We start from the raw sequence: 20,942 nt of genomic DNA on the forward strand, positions 1-20,942 counted from the left end.
AGGCGGCGTTAATTCGAGCATTTTGCAACCTGAAAGTTATGACAACAATTGTCCAGCATACTTGTTCAACAAGGTTTTTCTTTTGTTTTTCAAACATACACGTATATTATTTCGAGTAACTATCTCGATTTTTATAATCTTTAGTTCCATTTTTCTAGTTTGATTTTACGATATCTTAGGTTATTAACTAGTTAATTGGATTTCTTAAAATAGGCAATATATACACGGGATCTCTAAGTTGTTTTATTTTCATTGCATCTAAGAGTTTACTTCTGACATTTTCCTACTTCAATCGTTATTTGTTTAGTTTTTTTTTTTTTCGTATTACCTTCAAATTTTAACATCGTTATAAAATGCTATACAAATTTTCTGCGTACATACACATGCTATATCGTATAATAGGGTTTTCAATTTATAGTGCTGTATGTGAAAAGATTTATGAGTCTGAATTGTATTTCTTATACTTATTTGTGTTTTTAAACAGACGCATTTTTGATTCAGACTTTCATTTGTGGCAAAGTGTGACAAAAAATTGTTACATAGAATATATGACAACGTCGAGTTTAAACACGTCATATCGGGTCTTGCGTTAACATACACGTTTCCATAGAAGTCTTTTTTTAGTACATTGTTCAGAAATTACAAATACAATGAGAAAAAAATGAAAATGAAAATAAAGTAAGTTTGTTATACATATGCTATGTAACGATAACGCAAAAACAGTATAGGAAAATGTATATTTATGCATATATTTCAGAATGGTAGAGCGCTAATACTTATGTAATTACACGGCTATATATATATATATAGTTATCGTTATATATTAGTTATCACATTGTGTCAAGTTTTGTTTTTAATATAATGCGACTTTGATTTTCGCTTCATCTTTTCTTTAATAATTTTGATAGAGCAAGATTTGTGATTGCAAAGAAAGGAATAACGTTTCAATTTCAGTGTAATGACTGATCGCTAATTTGTCAATTAGTTTCTGTACCTAAATTTCGAGTGCTTCAACATAAGTACAAAAAACATAACTTTTCTATCACGTAATATACAAAGATTTTTAGTGTTTTACTGATGTGTATGCATCGAGTTATGTATTACTGCTCGATACATCTTAATTACTAATACAGATAAGATCATTTTTGTTTACAAGCTCATCTATGAAACTTAACACTATCTACAACTATTTTTATATATATATGTATTATCATATAAATGATTATTGTGATATCAAAAATGACCCTGGTTTCGTAAGATCTAAAATAAATAATAATCTATGCTCCAAGTTCAATGGCATTTCGAAACGGTACAACCAAAAACCATGCTTCAAAATGAATGAAAAATGTTGCAAATCGATTTTTTGCATACTGGGATTATCTTAAAATCAAAGTTGATTAAGAAACGATTGGCTGCACAAATACTCTTTTAAAACGGGGATCATGTTGATCGATAGACGTTCCCAAAATTCTGCTTGTGTGATTTGTAATTTTTATAATTGATACAACAATAATATTGCCCAAATTGTGTATAGGTATAGTTGTGGTCAAGCTAGATAACCCTGGTAATTGATTTTCAAACATTATTGAACGAATCACTGTTCCACACATTTTTACGCAGCTCGGAGTTTGGAGCAACGTCTTGATATTCCAAAGAATACATGGGCTCTTTTTAGCTCTACATAATATACACATCTACATATGAAGTGCATGCATATAAAGTGAAATGTGTTAATCAAAGCTGTGACTCAGCATAAAGATAAAACGAAAAAAAAAAAATGATTGCAAAAAAGTAAAAAGCGACAAAATTGCGATCATTTTTTTTTTCTTACATCCAATGACACACGTCACAAATTTCTCTCAGACTCACAGTGAATGAGATAACTGAAGAATAAAAAATGAAAATACCATCTGTTACATTAGGCAGGGTTTTTGATAGAATTAAGGAAAAGTTATATTCCTGAAGTCAACAGCTTTGATTTTTCTAATTAGCGTGATAATGAAATTGGTACAACAACATTTCTGATTACTGTGTAGCAACAGATGTGTCTACTTGACTTGGTGGTACTTCAGGAGATTCCAATCCAACACTAGATTCATTTGCTAAATTTTGAACAATTTCTTCGCATTCTAGTGTAGCTTCTTCGTTTCTCGTTTCTGAATCAGCAACTTGAACGGTGGTTAAAATGCTCCACCAGTTAGAAAACGCACCTTTAGCTTGTGAAATTGCGCCACCTTTGTACAAAAAAAAATATGTGAATAAATTAAAGTACGGTTTGTTTAGAAACTTGCGATTCGTTATCTCTGTTAATTCTTACTCACCTACGGCTTTTCCAGTTGTAGCTACTGCTCTGCCGGTCGAAGCCATCGCTTGATTAAGTTTTCTACCGCTTTCCGTGTTTTGCATAGTGCTGTAAGCGAAAAATATCGTAAATCCTTAGTTGTTAATTATTCACATGCCGAAGCTGACCACTTCTCAACGAAATAACTTACTGCGAAAGACGCAGTTTCATATCCTGAACCGAAAGCTGTCCTGCAAAAGGATGACCAGACTCAATGCTGTTTATTTCAGGCTTCTCGTTGCTGCTCCATATTTTGTAATTGTGAGTATTTTTCCAAGCGGATACAAATGCGGAATTGAAATGATCCGACTGACGGGTGTCCTGTTGTAACGAAGTTCGCAACAAGCTTAGTAGGTACACACGAAACTGTGTTCTGATCCATTCATCTCCGCCTTCCCAGCCGACACCGTCAAAGAAAACGTCCTTGCGTGGCTCAGCCACATGCCTCACGACATAGTCGGCAAATCTCAAGTCCTCGGTCGTCAAATGTAGCTGCCGTCTCAACTCTGGATCAGTAGCCTCGATTCGTGCTGTCTCAACCTTAGTCAAATAAATAAAGTGGATAGAGAGATTAATGAGTTGTGACAAAGTTCCGCCGTGGAATTCTTAACTTTTCGCAGTTTGCTAGGATTGTGACATTGTCGAGCCATTGGTCAAATTTTCAATAAACATACAACAATGGATTACCTCGACTAAGACATCAATTAACTGTTTCTTCTGCTTGAACAACACGTTTGTAGCTCCGACAATGTAACCTCTGACATTAACATCGCCCAGCAAGTCGAGGTATGGCAGTGACAAGTACGGCAGACACAAGTAGCCCTTGAAATTAAACAAAGGAAATTGATTTTCTTGTGCTGCAGGACTTGTGTTGAGTTATTGCAGTTAGTAGTTGTTAGTAGACGCAGTTACATACTTTTGAAAAGAGACCAAGAGGTAGACCACAGAGTTCAGGATTAACGTGAGCAATTTGAGTTATGTTGTTGGTAATCCGTGCATCTGATAATGCGTCACTGCTTGTATCACGAGGAAGACTGTTGCCAAGTTCGCCCGTACCTAACGTAATAGTATTTATACTATGAACTTTGTGAACACTTTCATTTGGCTTCGGGCACTCTTTGAAATCTATATCATCAGCCACTGACTCGTTACAATCTTTTGTTTCAACCATTGGAATGATTTTAGCATCGATATTTTCATTTATATAATTCGTGTTCAATGATGGTACAGTTATTCTCTCGTCCATACACTTTCCTTCCATTGTTTCAATTGTCTTATTATCGCTCATACATATCGATACATTTTCCAATTCGTCCTCCCTTTCTGAACAATTTTTGATAACTTCGCCTTCTTTTTGACGTAAATTTGAATCGAGATTTCGTACGGGACTGTCTTCTTGGTCAAAGTTTGGAATCGGAGACATAGGTCTAGAGGGCCTGAGAAATGAAAATTATTCTCTAAACTGAATTACTGATGACTCGTAATGTTCCAATTTAACTTCACAAAGTTTGTGCTTTACCTGACACATGCAGCCTGGTGCAGTCCGTGCTCGATCATACCAGGGTGCAGTGACAACAGAGTCAGTATAGCTGTGCAAAGCGGCTGTACAGGAGACTGATAAAATACAATTTTTCTCTCCAGCAAGAGAAGCTTGAACAGCAACAGAGCCTTATGGCGAAAATGGAGTATGAAATCCCGAGCAGACAATCCTATGATTATCAAGATTTTATTATACAAATAAGAAACCATTAAAACCCTGGCGAATTTAATTGTCATTGAAGAAGATAATCATAGTTACCAACAAAAACCTGGGGTGGAATCCTACTTTCAGTGCTCATGCAAGAATTGAGATGCCGGTATGTGTCTTCAAGCAGTGACACCTTGCTAAAATCTCCTTCGTCAAAATAGGCGTGCGTTATTAAAGCCATTTTTACTTGGATGTGGCCATACAACGGCAATGTGCTCAAAACACAGACAGACTTTTGCACTGTTCCTCTGGTTATATCTGAAGTACGGTTCTTCAATTTCTGATGAAAAGTGAACAAATACTTGCCATTAAAAATCCATCTAAATTAGTATCGCAATAATCGAGAGTCATTTTAATTAGAACGAGACACATCTAATCATCCCCTTACTCCGTTATGTGACATATTACGACCCGTTTATGGCGTATTTGGGTCGAATTTAACAAATCAACTTTATTGCACGTATGATTGGGATTGGTCAAGGGTTTACCTCAACTGGTATCTGTCTAAAACAAGATACCCCATAAATTGTGCGTTTGGGATCGCTAAGGCTGGGTAGATGGAAATAAACTGTATCTTCGTCATAGTTATGAGAGCCGTCAGGTAGAGACAGTGTTGGCAAGTATTTCCAGCCAGTGGGACACTCGTTTGGTGCATCAGGAACTAGCGGTGGGTATGAGTATTCGACCTGGAGAAAGAAAACCGTCAATACTGATATTGATAGAGGCCAGGTGAAAAAAACATTTCGGTCAACTTTACTTCTGTTCTTTATCTCTTCCGCTTGTTTTTTTTTTTTCTTATTGTTTTTTTTCTTTTTGTTGTAAATATTGGTCTCGTCTACCTGACATCCTTTCTTGTGGTGAAATCCGACAACAATAACGTGAAGTATCGGTCCCGTTGATTCCGCCATTGTTTATATACAGGTACCGTTTGGTTGATTCGCCTTTTATCAATTTATTGCGCGTTTGTTACAAAATACGTGGATTTTTTGCTCTCCATTTCAACGATTGTGGGGCTATTGACACCCCCTTTACTGACCACTGACGTGCTGATGGTAGCAGACGAATGACATGCGCCATGCTCTCATCCCTCTCGTTTTTAACCGAGACTTATCATAACATCCAGGGTCGACATAGAGTGGTAACTCTACTTGTCATTAACACGTTCCTCTACTTGTCATTCTACACGTTCCGTTGACTGAAATATCTTCAATCAACTCACGATTCTCTTTGCAACGCACGTTCTAAGCTGCACATTCAGTAATGAATTATTATCTGTAACATTGACGGAAGAATTTAAGGACGGGTAATTTGCTAGGTAAATTTTCACGACCAAACTCTGCGAGTTAACGATACTGATCTATTAAGAAGACGTGTTAAGAGATCCGTGTCAAGCTTCATTATCGGGGAAGCCGTTTACATCCAATCTCATAAATACACATAAAACCTCAAGTGTTCATAGTCGATAACTTTGCTGCCTACATGTAGAGGTAACTTCTTATTCGCACCATATTAATTTTTTGACATTTCCCTTCTTTTGAGGTTATGGAACTGTTTTAACTTACAGATCGTATATACACGATTTATCTGGCCAATACCTCCTACGATATTTTCAACACGTTAACAACTTGGATCGGTGTTCGTAACTAAAAAACGCGACAATGTTCGAAATAGAGTGGTATGTATAACGTACACGATCTTTAATAAAAGATAAAATATTAGATACTATCGGTGTAGCTTCTGTTACATCTTTCCAAGACGTTGTTTTCCTCCACATTCTATAAACTGAAAACATTCAGTTTGTAACAACTCAGGTTCGTTGATACCTATATTTTCTAATCACTTAAGGTCAGCATGTCCGTTGAATCAAGGATTACTTCGTGTTCCACACTCAGAAGAGGTGACGGAACACCCTCTAAACCCAATCACAGTCACCGTAAGTAATTTTGCTTCAGAATATTCAGACTCGAAGACAGACGTTATGTTCATACAGTAATATTATCGTCTGTGAAAAAGGCGGGTTGATTATTGGAAATGTTGATTAATGACATTATGCAGATGACAGATGGTCGAGGAGGGTTCAGACGTGGAACCATACGAAGCTCGAGTACAGGATCTTCAACCGGAACACCAACTCCAACCCACGCTCCTGTGCCAGTAACAAACTTGTTTTCAGATCAGCTACTTAATCATTCTTCATTCGATGGTTCTGATCCGCTATCACAATTTGCCAGACAGGATTTGGACCCATTGTCTAAAATGGCCGCCGACGAAGTATTTTATCAATTGAATTATTTAATCTTCATGAAAAATATTTGACTCCTCTTTTGCCAGTTAGTGGAACAATAGACGTATCTTTTTATAGTGGGATTATTCCGCTAACGTTACATCTGTAGGCAAAAAATCTAAAGTTGTCGCCGACGATTTGGCTGAACCTTGGCAAGCTCGACGAGCAGCTATCCTAACAAAGTATACGACATCTGAAAAGTTGTCTATAGTGACCAGCTTCTTACCGGGTGGAGAAAAAGGTTGATTAATTCGTAATTTTAGGATCCTACCTGTTGATGTAAAAGAAACTAGTGAAATAATCAATTATGCTTTTGTAACGTCAATTCATAGTCATTGTCAAAGTGCAACCTAGTGGTACTATGGTCGATAAAGTCAGAACTAGGCTTGAGCAGCTGGATGATTTCGAGGAGGGATCTGTTAGACAAATGCTGGATTTAACACAACAGGAATATGCAGCACGCATCGAGCTGCTGAACAATGAACTTGTGCAGGCTTGGCACTCGGACCAAAGAGTGAAAGCATTGAAAATCGCAATTCAGGTATTTTAAAGCAGTTGCGCAGAACAATATGACATAAACGTTTGGACAGGCATTGTTTCTAACTAGTATTCGTTCACAGTGTGCAAAACTGCTTGGCGATACAGCAGCTATGGCTTTCTATCCTAGTAAATTCGTTCTGATCACAGATATTCTTGACATTTTTGGTAAACTTGTCTACGAAAGGCTCAAGATGAAAGCTGAGTATTACAAGTGAGTTTCCTTTCATTTGACTGCATTAAAGTCGTCAGATTGTTTTCATTCATTGAAGTATTGCTCTTTTCTCCTAGACCAGGAAGCAAAGTCGTCACTTGTTTACCGGATAACTTTACCCCTGAAATGGTGCCCGAAAGTGCTAAAGAAACTTGTCGTAATTGGTTTTACAAAATAGCATCTATTAGAGAACTTGTACCGCGCCTTTACGTTGAAATGGCTATAATAAAATCGTACAGTTATTTAACTTCGAGGTAAGAATAGCCCTTGCGCTTATGTAATTATTCTTATTTATAGAACTGTGATTTTAATTTTTTTCTTTGCCTAACTTCAGCGAATTCAGCACTGCCTTGTTACGCATAACACGTATGATTAGAGGGATCGGAAATCCTCTTATAGCAGTTTACGCAAGATGTTATCTCTGCCGCGTTGGTTTGGCTCTCAACCAATCCACAGATCTTGGATTTGTAAAAGAGAATTTTTACGACTTTCTGTCAACGTATGGACAGTTATTCAGCCAAACGATAAAGGCCGATTTAAATAAACAGAATATACCGACGTCCTCTTATCTCAACTTGTACACTCCGGCGTTAGACTGGATTTTACAAGTGATGGCCTCATCAGCTCCTGAGAGTCTTTTGATAGAGATACTTGCACGATGTAAGCAGGAATCGAACAGGTGGGTTTTGCATCAAACACGCACCGCGTCTCGTTGGAAAGTAAAGAGAATTCTTATTCCTGTGTATTTGAATTTAGCGGGCTACTCTTAAATACAATACTGTCTGCGTTCAAGTCGACTTACATAGCCAGCCGTCCGATGGAATTTGTTAATTTGATCATGTCCTGCAATGAGGAAGGTAAGCTTGTTAAACTCCTAACGTTTCTCCACTCACTGTTGATCATTTAACTTTTTACGCCACAGGATTTCCCCAACATCTTTTGTATCGAAGGCTCGGGCAGTGCTTGATACAGGAGTCACTTCCAAAGGAAGATTGCAAGCCAGTTCTTAATGCCGTTTGGCAGTATGTAGCGAACCTGAAAGATCCCGTTAAATTTATGCAATGTGCGGAAATCTGGATTCAATTTACAGTTATCTATTTTTCCGTAAGTTGTTATTATATGACAATCTCTTTATTCCGGAGCAAGTTTCAAATGATTTGATAACTCGTTATTCCAGGTAACAGAAGTAAACTTTATTTTGGGAGAAATTATTAGCCACTTGATTCCCAATCGAGCATTTGAGCAACACTATTCCCAAATGCAAACTATCGTTGATAAAGTAGTCGCTCATACTCAGGACTACGAATCGTTACTAACTATGGTGAAAACTGCTCTTCTTTTCCATAAAATTCGCACATATTTCCTATTTCCGAGTAAAGTATTTTTTATCTACTTTATCATCTTCCGCAGGAAAACTTCCTTCCACTTATTGATCTTTTCCACAAAGAAAGCATTAAAGTTGACGTCTGCAAAACCATCATTGATGGACTCAGTTCTCAACCTGGGCTAATAAATGATCCAATTGTCATCAATGCCCTTATGTTCATTGCTCGAATAATTCACGACTCTGTCAGGTATGAATACAAATGAAAACGTTGTGTAAGTCAAAACAAGAATATTTCTCTAACGATTACTGGAATAATCAATCAACAGTGCGCTGACGGTTGATGATGAGAAAAGACAAATCGGGAATTTAATATGTGGGCTTGTGCAGCGAATAGATTATGGTAGAGATTTCGAAAAACAGCTGAGCTTTTATGCCGAAGCAAGAGCCGCGTTTCCAAATCTTGATTCTGTTCACATTCAACTCGTCCAGGTAAGGCTCTCTCAAATGGTCCATGCCGCATGAAAACTTGATAAAAACCTAATTCGCTTTCCAGTGTGTGAACAGACTCTCTGTTGACACAAGAAAAATAGTTCGTGGCCATCACACAAGACGGACTTCTGCATTTGTTAGAGCTTGCGCAGCATTCTGTTTTATCACTATACCATCTTTAACTCTGGTACATACGCGACTTCAGTTATATCTTTTGTCGGGTCAAGTTGCTCTTCTGAATCAGTGTCTGGGCCAAGGTAATCGATATGCTTCATCAGGATAAGGCCACTTTCTATATTATTAATTCAACGTAAGGCTCAAACCATGTCTTTAATTACAGCCGATGCTTGTTTCAAAGCAGCCCTTAGTTTAGTACCAGAGATGCCAAAAACTATTGAACTCGATGGAAGACAGAAGAGTTCTGAACCATATCTGTTGTCGTACTTGTCTAGTTTCTTATCCACGCTGTTAGTTGTTCCGGTAAGGTTTTACAAGAACACAACACAATTATATTTGAGGAACAACCTTTAACTCTTTTAATAGGACAGTCCAGAACACGGAGTATTGTATTTAATGCGAGGGCTTCTCAATGCCGTCCAACGCTGTTTCGAAGCTAATTCTTCCAGTAAATCGTACCTGTATCTACGAGTTCTTGACCTTTTATCTACCGTGACACAGGAGAATTACCCCTATCACGTTGATAAGGTGATTACGACTATATGCGGTTGAAAAATCAGGTTTCTTCAACTAAGCAACCGATCCATGAACTGACGTATTAATATTATGTATTTTTTCAGGTTGAATCTAATGACACTCTGTACGGTTCTGATAAAAAATTCATCAACGAAGTAGACAAAATAAGCTCCAAAGTCTTTGAAGAAATATTGAATCATTTAAAGTATCTTGGCTCTAGCGATCAACATGGAAAGCAATCGGTACTTGCACTAGAGTTATTCTGTCGCTTAATAATGCGAGCAGATTTGAGGCAGCCTCCGTTAGCAACGATTGCTATCAATTTGTGGAAATTATCTCAAAGACATGGCTCAGCTGATCCTAAATTGTCGGTAAGTTTTTTATCAAGCAAAATAGGGAAAAAAAAAAATGAAATATCAGTTTCCACGAGTTTTTAAAATATTTATATTTATTTTGGTACTCCTGTAATAGGTACAAACGATAGAATACATGAAGAACAGAAGTCAACTTGTAGTATTTGATCATTTCCCAGAATTGCTTAAAAAAATGTTGAACACCTAGTCGAATTCGCCTGTGAAAACTTGTACCAGTGTATATGAAAGGCTTATGTTTTTCAATATACTGCACGTGAGATGCAGGATTGCCGGAAAATACATAGGTAAGGGTGAAATCTACGATTAATTCTATGAAATAATCGAGTGAGTTGCATTATGCGTATAATAAATTCACAAGTGAATGTGAGATCATCTTTTTATTTTACATTATTTCAAGAAGTTCCGTATTGTTAACTATACACTACATAGACCTATTTGCAAATATCAAGACAACGATTTGTTAGATTATGCACAACATAATGAATATTATTTGCTATTTAAAATAATGTACAATTATCGCAAAATTATAATTCGTCGCTAGACGATTTATTTTATTTTTACTTATTCGAATTAAAATATAAGAAGATAAAATGAAATAACGACAATTTCGTAATATCAAATAGTCCTGCAGTTATGCAAGTTATAAAGCACCAAAATATGAATAATTTACATAAGACATTCCGGAAGCTACGTCGTGTTATTTCTTTTACGCGTAACAATACGAATATTAATAATCTATTATTTGAACTTGTGCACCTTTAAAAGCTAGACATAGATTTAACATAACTCGTCTTGATTATTTCAAACTAATTGAACTATTCAACGACCTTTTATCATCGCGCCACATGGAATGATTTCAAAATTATATACTCAACTTATTTCTTACAGCAGTACCTTTCAATTTTTCTTTTCCTTTGATTTTGCATTTGACAGAAAATTTGCTTACATAGTTACCAACAAGATTATCATGTACAGCGTAAATCTAAATTCACATTATAGATTAGTTATTTTTGGAAGACATAATTCACAGATAATTATACCGTTGTACGGAAGACGTTGGATCTGGAAGAACGTTTTGATCGCGTTGATATATTTATCCTTTTAGGATGGATCGCAGAGCATCTAAAAATATATCCGTGTGATACTCCGTAAACGTGAGTGCAGGCCTCAGCCTAATCGACACCGAGCCACACCCACCGGCTTGAATACCTGAAATAAATGCGCGGAAATTAATGAGCTAATTCGGATAATGAGACCTGACACTTTTTATCGGTGTATATAAAAATCGTGGAGTTTTCTCACCCTTGGAATGAAGTTTCTTAACAATTTCGTCTCGTAGTTTTGCAGATGAGCAAGAAAAAGCTATAAATGTACCACGACCTCGCGTGGCACTGATTTGATTAGAGAATTCATTCTCCATGGATATCAATTGTTTCAATGTGTAATCTCCGACTCGCGAAGCATTCTCCAAGAGATTATCTCTCTTAATCACGTCTAGGACTACTTCAAGAAGTAGAAGTTTTCCAGGATCTCCCATCCACGTGTTGAAAACTTGATACGCCTGCTTAGGTCTGTGAGTAATGAATATTTTCATATACAGTTTTGCCCACACGCAATAAATTTCACATCAATGAACTCACTTCAGCTCTGGGAGATGGTAGTATCCGCCTATTTGCATTTTTTTACTAAAAGTTACAACCTCTGGAGGTGAGTCCAGATTGAAGTGTTCGTGGCACCACATCTTTCCCGTAGGACCACCTCCGGTCTGAACCTCGTCAATGAGTAAGGCAATTCCATGCTGTGATAGGGAAGAAAAGTTTGTGAATTCTGTCAGTTTTTCTGGATATTCGAACCATGACAAAGAACAGAAATGAAATGTCATAAAGTTGTTACCTTCTTAGCTATTCGTTGGAGCTGCTGAAAGAATTCTGGGGACGCGTGATTATCGCCTCCTTCTGACTGTATTGGCTCTATTATAATACCAGCAACTGGGATTTTCTTCTGCGTATCATATTTTGCAATCAGATCCTCAACCTGTCAAAAAATTGTTCAATTTTTAAGGAAAGTGGTATAGAAAATGGTCACAAGGCAGTTTCCTGTCTTTCCAATATTCTTACCTCAGCCAAGCAGCGCTGATCTTCTTGCTGATTTTCTCGGGTGTTTTGTTCGAGAGGATACTTGTATTCTGGAAATGACGCAATAGGCCAGTCAAAGGCCGGTACATCAATCTTATGAATGTATTTGCTATGCGTCGTTGACAAAGATCCCAAAGTTCTTCCATGAAATGCTCCTGAAATTATTTTTATAGATTTAGTTAACGATAAACGATGTTCAAATCTTGCTTTGATTTCCTGCATAGAAGAACATATACTAAATCGTAAACCTTTAAATGACATGATGGAATAGCGAGGGGACCCTGGAGACTGATTGATCATACAAGATTCCATTTCTTCTTTGGTGAATGGTGCTCCGTGCCGCTTCTTAGCTGCATACCAGAGGAATATATTTTTGAACGCATTTTCATTGGAACACGATCCACACATCATAGTCGTAATTTGAGTTAACCCTGCTGGAGCGACCTGAATATGAAAAAATTTCCAATAAAAACCAGCCTTTTTAACGGATATTAAATCCAGTAATGAACCACTTACTCCCTTTTTAAGCAGTACATCCCTCAATTTGTTTGGCCAGTCTTTTCCAGGAAAAACGCCGAGTGCTGGCCTGTTCGCTAGGATTATCTGAAAGTGATATCTAATAAGCATACCACTTGCTAAGGAAAAACTTTACTGAAAATGACCATGTCTTAAATCACATAATGTTATAACCGAAATCAACGTATAATTTATTAAATGATTGATCTCATAAATTTGAGAAAAATGACGCAATGAATCGCAAAAACGTGAATCATCAGATATACCAGATTAAAAATCATATACTGTTAACTAATATACTCGATGATTCGTGCTTTTGTAATTCATTGTGTAATTTTTTATATATTTATCTCGAATTTACAAAATAAATTATGTAATGAATTACAAGTTTATTTTGATCATAACATTATATGATTCAAGAAATTGTCATTTTTAGTAGGGAAGACCCAATCACCTTGTTGCTTCGATTACTCAGTTGACCATGCGATTTACAACGGGGATCATTTTATATACCGCGTCATAAAGCTGTTTGAAAACAATTCTTTGTCGACTGATTAAGTGATTACCTGATTGGCAGGATCAGCCAGTGCCCCTAACATGGCTGGATGATTATAGCCGAGAGGCATCGATGAAATCTGCATGTATACATCAAGCAGCGTGTTACCGTCTACGTCCACTAAGTAATTCCCAATTGATTTCGCATAATCTGCAAACAGCTGCACCGAGCCTGTTTGCTAAAATAAACAAACACTCGTCATCTGCTCTTGGTAAATCCGTGAATTATAAATTGAGATTAGATTATGTTATGAAAATTTTTATAATAATTCAGCTGCTCGTCAAATCATTTGTTAATGCAATCCAAATCATCAAACATTACCTGAACATCGCTAAGCTCTTTCAATAAACGACTTGATGTAGGTCCAGGAATTTCTGTGAGTACGGATGGTTTATTTGGTTCACCGGGCAAAGGGCCGGAAGTCAGGCATCTTTCGGGCGTAGTTTCAAATACTGAGGACAATTTATTTGGAAATAAGACGGAAACGTAGGTTCACGAGCTGAAATATCGAAATTGGTGTCTATTTTCGCTCTAAGCATCGAAAAAGTTTATCCTCGGTAAACTTAGGTGTCTACGTTACCGATTGTACGATGTATATATTTAGAGTATCGAGTTTTGAATTATTCTCACTACCGTACTCGAGGTATCGTTCACATCTTTTTACAATCGGAATTGATAAGGAATTGATTTTTCGTATCTGGAATAGTCAATCGAGCGATGTATTTGTTCGGAAGATATTGTCGTGGGGTAGATATACCGCAGATTGAAGGTGAAAGAAGTGACAAATTTGACGAAAAATTTGAAATGTAAGTATTGCTAGGCGAACAAGGTTCTATATAAATATTCTGTATACATCCACACTCTGTACCACTGATTGCGAGTTTGCATTGACGAGCGTTCATCGCGTCTAGTTAGAGCCAATTGTTCGACTCATCTTGCATATAGGTCCCAGTTAAAGAACGATAAAAATCGCACATAATATACAGTAGACTGTATCAAAAATATTGACAGTGTTTTTGTTCGAAATTCAAGTCGAAAACATTGTTCGAAATGACGGAAAAAAGATGCTGTTCTAGTTTCAGCTCTTAATAATAATATTTAGAGGTGCATCATCGAGATTTTGTATTTCCCATTTAAATAAAATGGGATTTTTTTTTTTTTTTTAACTTTGGAATTTTATAACTCGTCACCCTGTTAGTGTACTGGATAAGACCAGAACGTATTTTTGTAGGCAATAGAACGGTCTACGAAAAAGGCATGTTATCATTTTACGGTAAATCTACTCTTTCAAAAGTTATTTAAGGTTAAAAAGTATTTAAGGATCATGAAGACTTTTTTCATACAGTCTAATATACAGTATGAATAACATGTATGATATGTATGAGAAAATAGCATGCCAATTTGCTGCGCGATAAAATAACGTAGAATTTATTGAAAGTCGCAATTTACAAAGATTTGTAAAATTGAATATCACATCTTACGATGTTGCATAGAATTTGAAAATTGACAGAGATATGCGAAAAATTTTATAACCGCTAATACTTGACAATGATTTCAACTGTATTGATTCAACTTATAATACATAAATAATACAACTACGATACAGTTTTGTGTCTAGCGGAATGTATGCGGGATAAAATTTCATCGAGTAAGGCCGGGTCTACCTAGTATAATTTATTTAAAAATAACTCTTCTATTTAGCGGTACGTTAAACCGTACGAACGAGGTGCAAACCGTAGATTTTGCCAAGCATAAAACCCTCTGATTTTCAACGGGCAGTGAAAAAATGCGAGAGAATATTTTTTGTAATTTATTTTTCATCAATTCGTATAGTTCGACTCATTTATACATGTATATGTTGTATGTTTTTTTTTTATTGCTCACTTATATTTAAACATTGGGTTGTACCTGTGCACACAATCCGTCGCCCAAAAGATCGATTGCGAAGAAGAGATGGAAACCGCTTGAACAGCATCCTGATGGGCTTTCGACAATAAGGGATTATCACCACCGGAATTAATGAAACTCAACGCCTCGTTATCAAGCAGATATTTGTACCTAACTTGCAGCGGCTGTATGTCTCGACCTACTGACTGGTTATCCAAGGCTTAGGGCTGGTTCTACTCCGGTTCTCCGGGTTGGGGAGACGCAAACACGATGCGCCTGCAACCTTTCGAAACAGCCTTTACAGCGTCTGCGTGATTCGCACGGCTACATCCCACGTTAATACGAATACCCGTCTCTACGAGCCGTAAAAATGCGAATATAGAAATAACTTAGATTCGGAACCGAGATGCATTATACATATCCGAATCCAATCTCATTGGTTTCTAAATGAACTTTTTGAACAAGAGTTCGACAAGTTGGAAAACAAATAAATAAATAAATCAAACTACGATTTCCGGTTGAAATGTAGATGGTACCTTATACGTATTATTTATACTCTTTCGGAAGCGATAAAACGTTGTGCTGACATATTTGAAAACTTTATCTCCGATTTATGTTTGCACACTGTTTGTTATAAGATGTTCAGCTGTGCCCTTGGTATAGTTATAGCATCGACGTTCGGACTTCTACGCAATCGTACGCAGTTGTATGTTGTAACGAATTCGCATACATGTGTCTACGCGTAGTATTTTAGTCGCAAATAAGATAATGATACCAGCTAATCGTTGAACCGATCGCAATATCAGTTGTAGATTCCAGTCGATTAGTACGAAATCAATAAGTTACATATATTGAAGTGAAATTTCTTCACTGGGATTAACTACAGATTGTTTTGTGAAACGCTCTGTTATGAACCGCAATGTTATTAAACCGCCGAATGACCCTTATCACCGGTCTTGCCTTTGTCCCTGAACACAAAAGCCTATTTAGTATTTCAAATGAAAACCGGGTATTGCTAATTCTCCCTATCTTTCTTTGTCTCTCTCTCTCTCTGTATTTTTTTCATTCTCTCAGCCGCTTTGTTCGAATATAAGCTCTTCAAATAGCCATTTTTTTTAGCAGTACAGTCACGCTAAATTACTCTTATATAGATTTCAGAAGTTTCATTTTTGCACGCGTGATTGCCATATATATAGTGGTTTTTTTTTCAATATGGGGCCGCGCAATAATCTTTTACATGATATATCGCTTCCTTTGATGCGATGTGTACACAAGTGTAAGCCAGGTATGCATAGGTATGTACTTTTCGAATGTATAAAATTTGAAATTGAAATTGCCCGTTGGAAATCTTACAACTCCGATCGGTAATTCAGATGTCCTAGATTACCTGTCATCGGTAAGAACTCTAAATAGATCGTGCACGCAGTGGCGCCATCTCCCTTTCAAGTGGACATTCCGTGAAGAACTTTACTGCATCTGGGTGGACGAATATTTGGTTTAAATTGGTTTATTCATGTTCCAATCTCCCATTTTGAAGTTGAACAAGCATTAATTTTGAAATACGATTAATTTGAATGATGGTAAATTTGTGCTCGCATGTATAAAACTCGTAATAAGTAATATCGTAATGAATTATGTTGGAGGTCAAATAAGATACGACAATTAGTTTTGAAAAGAATATTTAGTCATGAATCATCAACGGTCCCGAATTTCCGTTAGTAGCAAAGCCAGTTTGGAATCGGCTTTGACGGATCTGAGTCTTCGTTCGAGGCCCTCGAGGTCAACACGTTCGATCCAGGTCGGCGGGTCTGCGTCTCGAGGTGGAAGGGGGACAAGGAGTCTTTCCGCAGCGGCACAAATTCCGCACCAAGTCCGGAAGTCAACCGGAATTTGGACGGGACCTACGGTGCTTGCAAATTTGAATGATTGATCCTCAGTGAATGATCGCCCCATCACTTCTTCCAGCCCGACTTGAATCTTGTCCGGGAGCATGCGTCTCGTTCCGGTCGAATCTTCTTCGAAATATCTGTTGAAGGCTCGCCTGAAGATTAGCTTCCTTCCAGGGGTTACGAAAACATGTCTGCCGAGGTAATCCAACGGCGACATTTCTAAAGTATAACATAATAGTTGATCTATGACCGAAATTGCGTTCGTGGGACATATCGTTCTATGGCAAAGAGAAGAAACTTCGAGAGGAAATGTATTTCTTTACCGGCCAATGCTCTACTGTCCAGGGGAAGTTCAAATCGGGAGCTTTGTCGAGAAAATACCCTTGGCACATTCAGTGACGATGCGCTGGGTCCTGTTTCTTGCTTAACTTCTTTTCCGCTTCGGGATTCTAATGATTTTACTCTCAAAGCCTCTTCTAGCGCGATTCTTCGCTGTAACATATGTTTCACCAATGTGATTCACTTAACCCTTCAATTAGAGACCCCAAAAGCTGATGTATGAAAATTTCAAGTGAATCGCATGTAAGGAAAAATGTATCCATAAAAGGGTTAATTACCGTACAATGCGCACTTATGGGCTATTCTTCCGTTACCTTAGCAGAAAATTCTCCTTCGACCGTGTCGCGGTCTAATTGCCTTCCCAAATGTTTCAGAATATCGGCATCTATGAAACTCTCCGGAAAAATGCGATACGGTGGCGATGCGATCGGCTCTTTACTCGAAGGTGACAAAATCGTGCCGTCGGCGACGGGAGGTCTAGCTCTGGAAAAAATTATGAACAACTATTCGACACTTCTAAATATATTAAAGGCACGTTTATCGCCCGTTTGCACTAAACGCTGCAGTAAGTAACTAACGAGTTGTCTCCGAGGCCAATCTCAACCTGTGAGACCTGCGTTTCGAGGGGCTCGGGAGGATCTCTGACTTCATTTTGTTGGCCGTAGGTTGATCCGCGCCGGCATTTCCGTTTACGTAAGCGTTTTCCGCGCCTCCGCATAGACGGCTCGTCACTTTCGCTGTCCGAACCTTCACCCGCGGTATTCTTCGGCGTACTCTGTAGAAAAGAATTAATTCGATTACAAATAATTTGCACATAAAACCTGTGCGTAAGTTTCACCGATTACAATTATTTATGATAACAATCTTTTTGCAGAACGCTCCATGCAACTGACGTTATATGATGGCGTCGATCCGCGGCCAGGGGATTGATTCAACAAAATTATGCTACTTGAGATTGAGATAAGCGAGGACGTTATCTCGCGGCATGCAGCGTACCGCGTTGCTGACATTGACCGTCGGCGGCGGCGCCGCTGGGACCGAAGTCGATGGGTTCAGTGGCAACAACAGCGTCGGCCTTGGGACGAAGACCTCGGTTCTCCGTGGACTCGGTAACGGCTCTAGACTCAGCGCGTGCCAACTCAGGGTCTCTATATCCTGGATTAGAGTGTGAAAAGAGGCTTTGACAAATTCTCTCAATGTCCTGGAGTGAGAATTCACTCCAATGGTGTGAACAATCACTAAGCACGGCGAGAAGAAAAGAGCAGATTTTACTCAAAACTAAAGGAAAGGAGGGACTCATCAGGTTTTGTTGGTAAGATATAATTCGTAAAATGCAGAATTTACTGCAGAATTAGTGAAAACCACTGTGTGCAGAGTAAAATCTGCTACATTTATAATAATAAATATAGTTGACATGGGTTTTTTTTACCAAAAACTCTGATATGTCTCGCTTTTCGAGCAGTTTTGAGTAAAATCTGCTCTATTTCTTCCCTCCGTGAGCGAGAGTGAAAACTGCGCAACTCCAAATCGAGTGAATATTTCACTCCAATATAGTGAATACTCACTCTCTGCATCGAGTCAAATTTAGAGTGATTATTCGCTCGAAGCGATTGACGTGGAAAAGTTCAGTTTTAACGAGTTACGCAGTTTTCACTCCAAGGAAATTTATAGAGAAAGAAACAAAAGTACTGTGCTAGTACAAGATTCTTCTCTCTGATACTGTAGATACAACTAAGGCTTAAGGGTGTGAATTACCAAAAGCACCGACCTGCTCCTGAGAGTTTGCCCTAAGGTCGAGGACAAGGGTGGTACGCTCGCGGGGATGAACCGCGGGGGGATCAGGCGAGGTAACGCAGAGCGCTGGACCACTGGCGAGAGTCGGTGTCGGAGTCAACGGCCGGGAATCGGTCTCGGCGTAGTGCCGGAAGAGTTCTTCGGGGACGGCCGTCGCATCGGGTGCCGCATGATCGGCAATACCACGCGAGATGCGGCGGTTCCCGCTCTGCGATCGACCTCCGGCCAGCAGAGTAGCTCGGATGAGTTCCATCTCCGCGGGGAGAAGCAGTGCCTTGCCCTCTGTAGCCTGATGAAGAGATGACGGTATGTATTTCGTTTGTCCGTTTTGTTTCTCCTCAGTTGATAAGCGATGCATTTGTCTAATTAAAGTATGTGATATTACCCAGCAATCCTTCGCACGGCGCACGACATCCTTGGCCTCCCCGTCCGCAGGATGATTGCACAGTACAGAACATCCGTAGGGATACGGATTGAACAGACCCGAGAATGGCCGAAGAACGAACGGAGCCGGTTTCGTGCATCCAGAGAGATCAATTTGCTGAAAACGCAAGTACTTATGTGCAAATACGGAAGAAGGCACAGCGTTTCAAAAAAAAAAAAACGAAAGTAAAAGTACAAACCTTTCGGATTAAAAATACATTTTTTTAAAAACTTTTAGTATTAGTTCCAATTACGCTAACAAAATTTAGCTATGAATCTATAACGATATTTCAAACAGCAAAACGAAGTCACGATTTCTTATACGAAAATTTAGATGTTGAAATCGTTCAGACAATTCTTAAACAATCATTTTAATGTGGTTTACCTGCAAACCAACAATTTTTTTGTCCCACAAAAGATACGAGTTAGATACTCTGTGGGTAATATTCGAATCAATAAAGTGTGGGTAAGTATATGCCTATCTCGTTCAGCCCCCAATTAGAAATCAGGTTTATCCTTTCATATTCACACTCTAATCGCAACCGAAGAAATTCTTTTGATGTCTATCTAAACCCCGCTCTAGAAGACGGAGATTGTTCATAGGCCGAAAAAGGTGTCGATGGGCTTGAGTCTGTCTGATCCCTTACTGGCATTCTATAGGGTTGATCAACCGTCGATAATCACATTGTATAAAATTATGAATAAATACGAAGTACATTTAATTTGCTGAATTACGGTGGCTGTTCAAATGGTGAACTGTCAGTAGTGAGTAGTTACATTAGAATCCAGCAAGTCGATTATGCAAGTGTGTGAATGAAAAAATATGCGAACCTTTTTCCTCGGCCTAGAGACAGGCCGAATTCGCGCAGCAACAAGGCCCGTGGAGCTCGAGACACGTGGCATTTTTGCATAGCTGTTAAGTATCTTGTGTATGTATGGGTGTACGCTTGAATCTATATTCTAAAAGTGCACCGCAAGCTCTTTGACTGACATGTTGCTGTCCACCGTCTTATTTCGGCTTGCCGTAAATCTTAACACCGGCCCAAACGCCATAACTTTGAATGAAATGCATTTATACGCAAGACGTTGCCACGGGAGCGATGGTTCGATCGAAGAAAATAACGTTGCGCTGCTTTACGTGCGTACAATACCTGTGTAGGTGGGCGCGTATACTTACTACACCCACATTGTTCGTACTCGTATAAGCTGTAAGAAGCTGCAGACTTTTAGGAATTTGGTAATACAATACGATATTTTCTTAAGCTTCAGCGAAAGCTTTTTTTTCTATAATATATAAAAAAACGGTAGGAAAATTTGAAAAAATAATTACAATCTCATTATTCGCGTTGATTACATTCGGAATTGGAAAACGATCGAAATACGTGAATTCACGTTGA

At 38.3% G+C, this 20,942-nt stretch overlaps 4 protein-coding genes and 1 long non-coding RNA gene across 8 annotated transcripts; 2 read left to right on the forward strand and 3 right to left on the reverse strand.

Annotated features, from left to right (window-relative positions):
• Nucleotides 1-278: 278 nt before the first annotated feature.
• LOC124182253 (late secretory pathway protein AVL9 homolog) lies at nt 279-5,194 on the reverse strand. The gene is made up of 9 exons (XM_046569246.1): nt 4,928-5,194; nt 4,577-4,774; nt 4,140-4,368; nt 3,861-4,050; nt 3,258-3,777; nt 3,029-3,163; nt 2,493-2,881; nt 2,322-2,410; nt 279-2,234 (listed from the first exon to the last, which is right to left on the reverse strand). Exons 1-9 carry the CDS (start codon nt 4,994-4,996, stop codon nt 2,026-2,028), a joined length of 2,028 nt encoding a protein of 675 aa, XP_046425202.1. The 5' UTR covers nt 4,997-5,194; the 3' UTR covers nt 279-2,025.
• A 114-nt stretch (nt 5,195-5,308) lies between these two features.
• On the forward strand, nt 5,309-10,373 carry LOC124182250 (VPS35 endosomal protein-sorting factor-like). Of its 4 annotated transcripts, none has more exons than XM_046569228.1 (19): nt 5,309-5,403; nt 5,628-5,763; nt 5,934-6,021; nt 6,144-6,359; nt 6,451-6,613; nt 6,705-6,913; nt 6,993-7,123; nt 7,201-7,377; nt 7,458-7,802; nt 7,880-7,980; nt 8,046-8,227; nt 8,301-8,444; nt 8,534-8,697; nt 8,777-8,939; nt 9,004-9,196; nt 9,280-9,419; nt 9,483-9,644; nt 9,737-10,003; nt 10,104-10,373. In XM_046569228.1, exons 2-19 carry the CDS (start codon nt 5,747-5,749, stop codon nt 10,191-10,193), a joined length of 2,952 nt encoding a protein of 983 aa, XP_046425184.1. In that variant the 5' UTR covers nt 5,309-5,403; nt 5,628-5,746; the 3' UTR covers nt 10,194-10,373. The 4 variants fall into 4 exon arrangements, with proteins under 4 accessions (XP_046425184.1, XP_046425187.1, XP_046425185.1 ...); XM_046569231.1 differs by having other exon boundaries at nt 5,653-5,763; XM_046569229.1 differs by lacking the exon at nt 5,309-5,403 and adding an exon at nt 5,432-5,575 and having other exon boundaries at nt 5,653-5,763.
• On the reverse strand, nt 10,365-15,342 carry LOC124182262 (4-aminobutyrate aminotransferase, mitochondrial). Its single transcript, XM_046569261.1, has 10 exons — nt 15,122-15,342; nt 13,535-13,665; nt 13,224-13,391; nt 12,658-12,744; nt 12,390-12,585; nt 12,124-12,296; nt 11,900-12,040; nt 11,647-11,804; nt 11,309-11,577; nt 10,365-11,215 (listed from the first exon to the last, which is right to left on the reverse strand). Exons 1-10 carry the CDS (start codon nt 15,186-15,188, stop codon nt 11,100-11,102), a joined length of 1,506 nt encoding a protein of 501 aa, XP_046425217.1. The 5' UTR covers nt 15,189-15,342; the 3' UTR covers nt 10,365-11,099.
• Nucleotides 15,343-16,600: 1,258 nt separating this feature from the next.
• LOC124182853 lies at nt 16,601-20,690 on the reverse strand. The gene is made up of 8 exons (XM_046570607.1): nt 20,377-20,690; nt 19,508-19,663; nt 19,097-19,411; nt 18,325-18,483; nt 17,907-18,103; nt 17,643-17,811; nt 17,313-17,481; nt 16,601-17,208 (listed from the first exon to the last, which is right to left on the reverse strand). The coding sequence occupies exons 1-8, from the start codon at nt 20,446-20,448 to the stop codon at nt 16,796-16,798; spliced, it is 1,650 nt and encodes a 549-aa protein (XP_046426563.1). The 5' UTR covers nt 20,449-20,690; the 3' UTR covers nt 16,601-16,795.
• Nucleotides 18,362-19,652, forward strand: LOC124182854. Its single transcript, XR_006870873.1, has 3 exons — nt 18,362-18,640; nt 19,054-19,428; nt 19,512-19,652. It is a non-coding gene; the product is annotated as an uncharacterized LOC124182854 (long non-coding RNA).
• Nucleotides 20,691-20,942: the final 252 nt, after the last annotated feature.

This window comes from Neodiprion fabricii, chromosome 5 (assembly GCF_021155785.1).
Source record: "Neodiprion fabricii isolate iyNeoFabr1 chromosome 5, iyNeoFabr1.1, whole genome shotgun sequence".
Classification (NCBI taxonomy): Eukaryota; Metazoa; Arthropoda; class Insecta; order Hymenoptera; family Diprionidae; genus Neodiprion; species Neodiprion fabricii.

Coding starts and splice junctions, on each gene's coding strand:
- LOC124182253 (XM_046569246.1), bottom strand. CDS start 4,996: ATGGCGGAATCAACGGGACCGATACTTCACGTTATTGTTGTCGGATTT. Junction 4,775..4,927: donor ACCACAAGAAAGGATGTCAG/GTAGACGAGACC, acceptor TTCTTTCTCCAG/GTCGAATACTCATACCCACC. Junction 2,235..2,321: donor TACAACTGGAAAAGCCGTAG/GTGAGTAAGAAT, acceptor TTTTGTACAAAG/GTGGCGCAATTTCACAAGCT.
- LOC124182250 (XM_046569228.1), top strand. Junction 7,378..7,457: donor TACAGTTATTTAACTTCGAG/GTAAGAATAGCC, acceptor GCCTAACTTCAG/CGAATTCAGCACTGCCTTGT. Junction 9,645..9,736: donor ACCCCTATCACGTTGATAAG/GTGATTACGACT, acceptor GTATTTTTTCAG/GTTGAATCTAATGACACTCT.
- LOC124182262 (XM_046569261.1), bottom strand. CDS start 15,188: ATGCTGTTCAAGCGGTTTCCATCTCTTCTTCGCAATCGATCTTTTGGG. Junction 12,297..12,389: donor TTCCATCATGTCATTTAAAG/GTTTACGATTTA, acceptor AAATAATTTCAG/GAGCATTTCATGGAAGAACT. Junction 11,216..11,308: donor TAAGAAACTTCATTCCAAGG/GTGAGAAAACTC, acceptor CATTTATTTCAG/GTATTCAAGCCGGTGGGTGT.
- LOC124182853 (XM_046570607.1), bottom strand. CDS start 20,448: ATGCCACGTGTCTCGAGCTCCACGGGCCTTGTTGCTGCGCGAATTCGG. Junction 18,484..19,096: donor GGGCAAACTCTCAGGAGCAG/GTCGGTGCTTTT, acceptor ACTCTAATCCAG/GATATAGAGACCCTGAGTTG. Junction 17,209..17,312: donor GGACAGTAGAGCATTGGCCG/GTAAAGAAATAC, acceptor GTTATACTTTAG/AAATGTCGCCGTTGGATTAC.